The sequence below is a fragment of the Arachis ipaensis genome, chromosome B2 (genome assembly GCF_059453495.1).
Source record: "Arachis ipaensis isolate K30076 ecotype BB chromosome B2, ASM5945349v1, whole genome shotgun sequence".
Classification (NCBI taxonomy): Eukaryota; Viridiplantae; Streptophyta; class Magnoliopsida; order Fabales; family Fabaceae; genus Arachis; species Arachis ipaensis.
Genome location: NC_142437.1, coordinates 90862189 through 90865435, shown reverse-complemented (window position 1 = coordinate 90865435; position 3247 = coordinate 90862189). Strand labels below are relative to the sequence as shown.

The 3247-nt window shown below is 35.4% G+C and overlaps 1 protein-coding gene across 1 annotated transcript; it reads left to right on the top strand.

The window, feature by feature from the left end:
- Positions 1-2905: 2905 nt before the first annotated feature.
- LOC107627392 (zinc finger BED domain-containing protein RICESLEEPER 1-like) lies at positions 2906-3247 on the top strand. The gene has a single exon (XM_016330228.1). It carries the CDS (start codon positions 2906-2908, stop codon positions 3245-3247), a length of 342 nt encoding a protein of 113 aa, XP_016185714.1.

Genomic DNA, 3247 nt, shown 5'->3' with positions numbered 1-3247 from the left:
AAGTAATTAAAAATCCTAAGAACTATGAATGTGTAGAGAGAAAACCTAGAGGAGAGGAAAACTAGATCTGAAAAACTAAAACTATCTAGAATGAATGTTGTTGTTGGTCTCTGCATGTTTCCTGGATCTAGTTTGCTTTTTTGGGCCGAAAACTGGGTCGAAACAGGGCCCAAAATCGCCCCCAGCGATTCTGCAGATTATGCAGATCGCGCATGTCACGCGATCGCGTCATTCATGCGGACGCGTCATTCGGCATTTTGCTTCTCCACGCGGACACGTCGTCTATGCCTCCGCGTCGCTTGTGCTATTCCATCCGCGCGATCGTGTGAGCCATGCGGCCGCGTCAATGCAATTTTCTCTCTTTCGTGTGGTCGCGTGATCCATGTGGCTGCGTCACTTCTCGCTGGTCAGCTCCTCAATTTCTTGTGTTCCTTCCATTTTTGCAAGCTTCCTTTCCAATCTCCAACTCATTTATGCCCTATAAAGCCTGAAACACTTAACACACAGATCACGGCATCGAATGGAATAAAGGAGAATTAAAATACATAATCAAAAGTCTCTAGGAAGCAAGTTTTCAATCATGTAAGAAATTTAGGAAGGAAATATAAATGCATGCTAATCATATGAATAAGTGGGTAAAGATCATGATAAAACCACACAATTAAACACAATATAAACCATAAAATAGTGGTTTATCAGTTATCTATCATTGATAATGACTTGGTGAAATAACTTCTATTATATAAATTTAAATCAGATATGCCCTTGGCCAATTAGCTTGTCTTAATCCATGGTTATTACATTTTGAGTCCTTTGCTTAATGAAGCATTTGCTTTGTCTCAGCATCAATAGTGACCAATTTACGTTTTAATTCATTCACTGTTAGTACTTTTACATTTGCTTATTGTTGATGTTGTTGTAGACTAGATGAGGTGAAAGCTTAGAGAGATCTAGAATGTCCTTGCATTGATGACTTGCAAACTGGTCCCTGCGGCTTTCAATTTTCGGAGGCATTTTTCTAAAGAGCACTCCTAAAGAAAAGGTAAGTTCTAAACATGTCTGTCATATATGTATTCCTATATAAGTGACTTTACAAACCAGGTCTAAGTAACCCTGTTAGCATGTAATACTGTATTTATTATTTCATAGTTTGTGCCATTTTATTTATTTATGTATTTATTTATTTTCCTTTTTAGAGCTTTGTAGTTGTGAACATGTGATAGTTAAAATTTGTTAACTTGTTATAGAATTCGGTCAATCATTAGCATTGAGTCTAGATTTTTGATTAGTTGAAAACATTTATGTCTACCACTATTACAAGTTCTCAAACTACTAGCGTTGTTCAAAATTCTAAAATTAGGTGTAACCAATAATAATGATGTACAATCGTTTCTTGCTTCTTGTAATGTTTACGTGATTTGTTCTACAAGATTAGGCTTGTCCTATTTATGATCCCGATTCTTATCACTGCCATTTTCTATTAAAGTAGACTAGATGTTACATGTGTCTTTTGTATGAACAAGCATTGAGCAAAATCGATTTATTGATTTTGTTTAATTAGTTACTTAATTTACAATTAAGTTTGTTGCTCATATTAATATTGTATGAGGGAGAAGAGCATTCAAATCTTGCTACTCCTCTTGCTAATCCCTCATTACCTCCTCAACCTAGTGGATTTTCTGGGCATAAGAATCGATCATAGATATGGAAACATTTCATTCCAGTCGAAGGTATAGAGAAGTATGCAAGATGTAAAAACTGTAACGGTCAAATAAAATATGTAGGGAAACAAGTGCTATGCGGCAACATTGGAAGCGATGCTTTGACGTGGATAACAAACAAAGCAAGAGACAAAGGATAGAAGGGGGAACAAGTGGTCTTATATCCTCACCGAGTGTTACCAAGCTTGACCAAGCAGTATCTCAAAGTATCATCACTGAAATGTTTGTGACTGAAGAGCTAGCTTTCCGATTTGTAGAAAGAAATGTGTTTCGAAGGCTCTTGCATAGCTTGCAACGTAAGTTTAAAATTCCTACATTGGCCCGTGATATACTTTCTCTTTATGATACAGAAAAAGTTAAGTTACAAAATTATCTCTCTCATCATTGTCAAAAAGTGTGCCTTACAACTGACACTTGGACTTCGAGTCAAAATTTGACTTATATGTCTCTAACGGCACATTTTATTGATGATGATTGGAAGTTACAAAGAGGATATTGAATTTTTGTTGGGTTGAGGGTAATTTAGGATAGTTACTTGATAGAGCTATTGAAAGTTGTTTGGATGCTTGGAAATTACATCAAGTTTTTACTGTAACGATTGATAATGCAACTTCTAATGATGGTGCAATTTTATATTTGAAAAAGATATTAAATGTATGGAATAGTCTAGTTTTGAAGGGAGACTATCTTCATATGCGTTGTTGTGCCCATATCCTGAATTTGATAGTGAAAATGACTTCAAAGAGATTGATGATTCGATTATGAGAATTCGCAATGTAGTGAAATATGTCAAGTCAACCTCTATGAGAAGTGAAAGCTTCAAAGTGTGCATTGAGCGAGAGAGTATCAACTATAAAGGGCTTGTTTGTTTGGATGTAAAAACTCGGTGGAAATCGACATATTTAATGTTGGAGGCAGCATTGAAGCTTCAAGCGGCGTTTGATTTGCTTGAGTTGCAAGATGATAAATACATAAATGAGCTGAACAAATCTTATGGTGTGCTTATAGATGATTATTAGACTTATACAGAGTCAATTTTACCATTCTTGAAAATATTCTATGATACTACATTGCGCATTTCTGGGAGTTTGTATGTTACTAGTAATAAATACATGAAAGACGTCTTTAGCATCGAAAGAAAAATCAAGTTGCATTGTGAAAATACTGATTTGAGCATAAGACTAATGGCGTCCAAGATGCAAAGGAAATATGATAAGTATTGGGGAACTCCAAATGTCATTAACATGTTGTTGTTAATTGCAATTATGCTTGATCCACGTTACAAGTTAGATTTTGTAAATTGGATTTTGGATGAGTCCTTTGGTGTTAAAAAGGGAGGAGAACTCAAGTCAAAATTATCTATTTACTTGAATTTCCTTTATAATCACTACCAAGGCAAAGAGGACGAGTCTCAAAGTAATCAAGATGAAATGATTAATGAAGAGGATGAAGATGATATCCTGGATATTTATTTGCAATCAACTGGCGTGATTCAGATGCTAAATCTGAACTTGACAGATATCTGA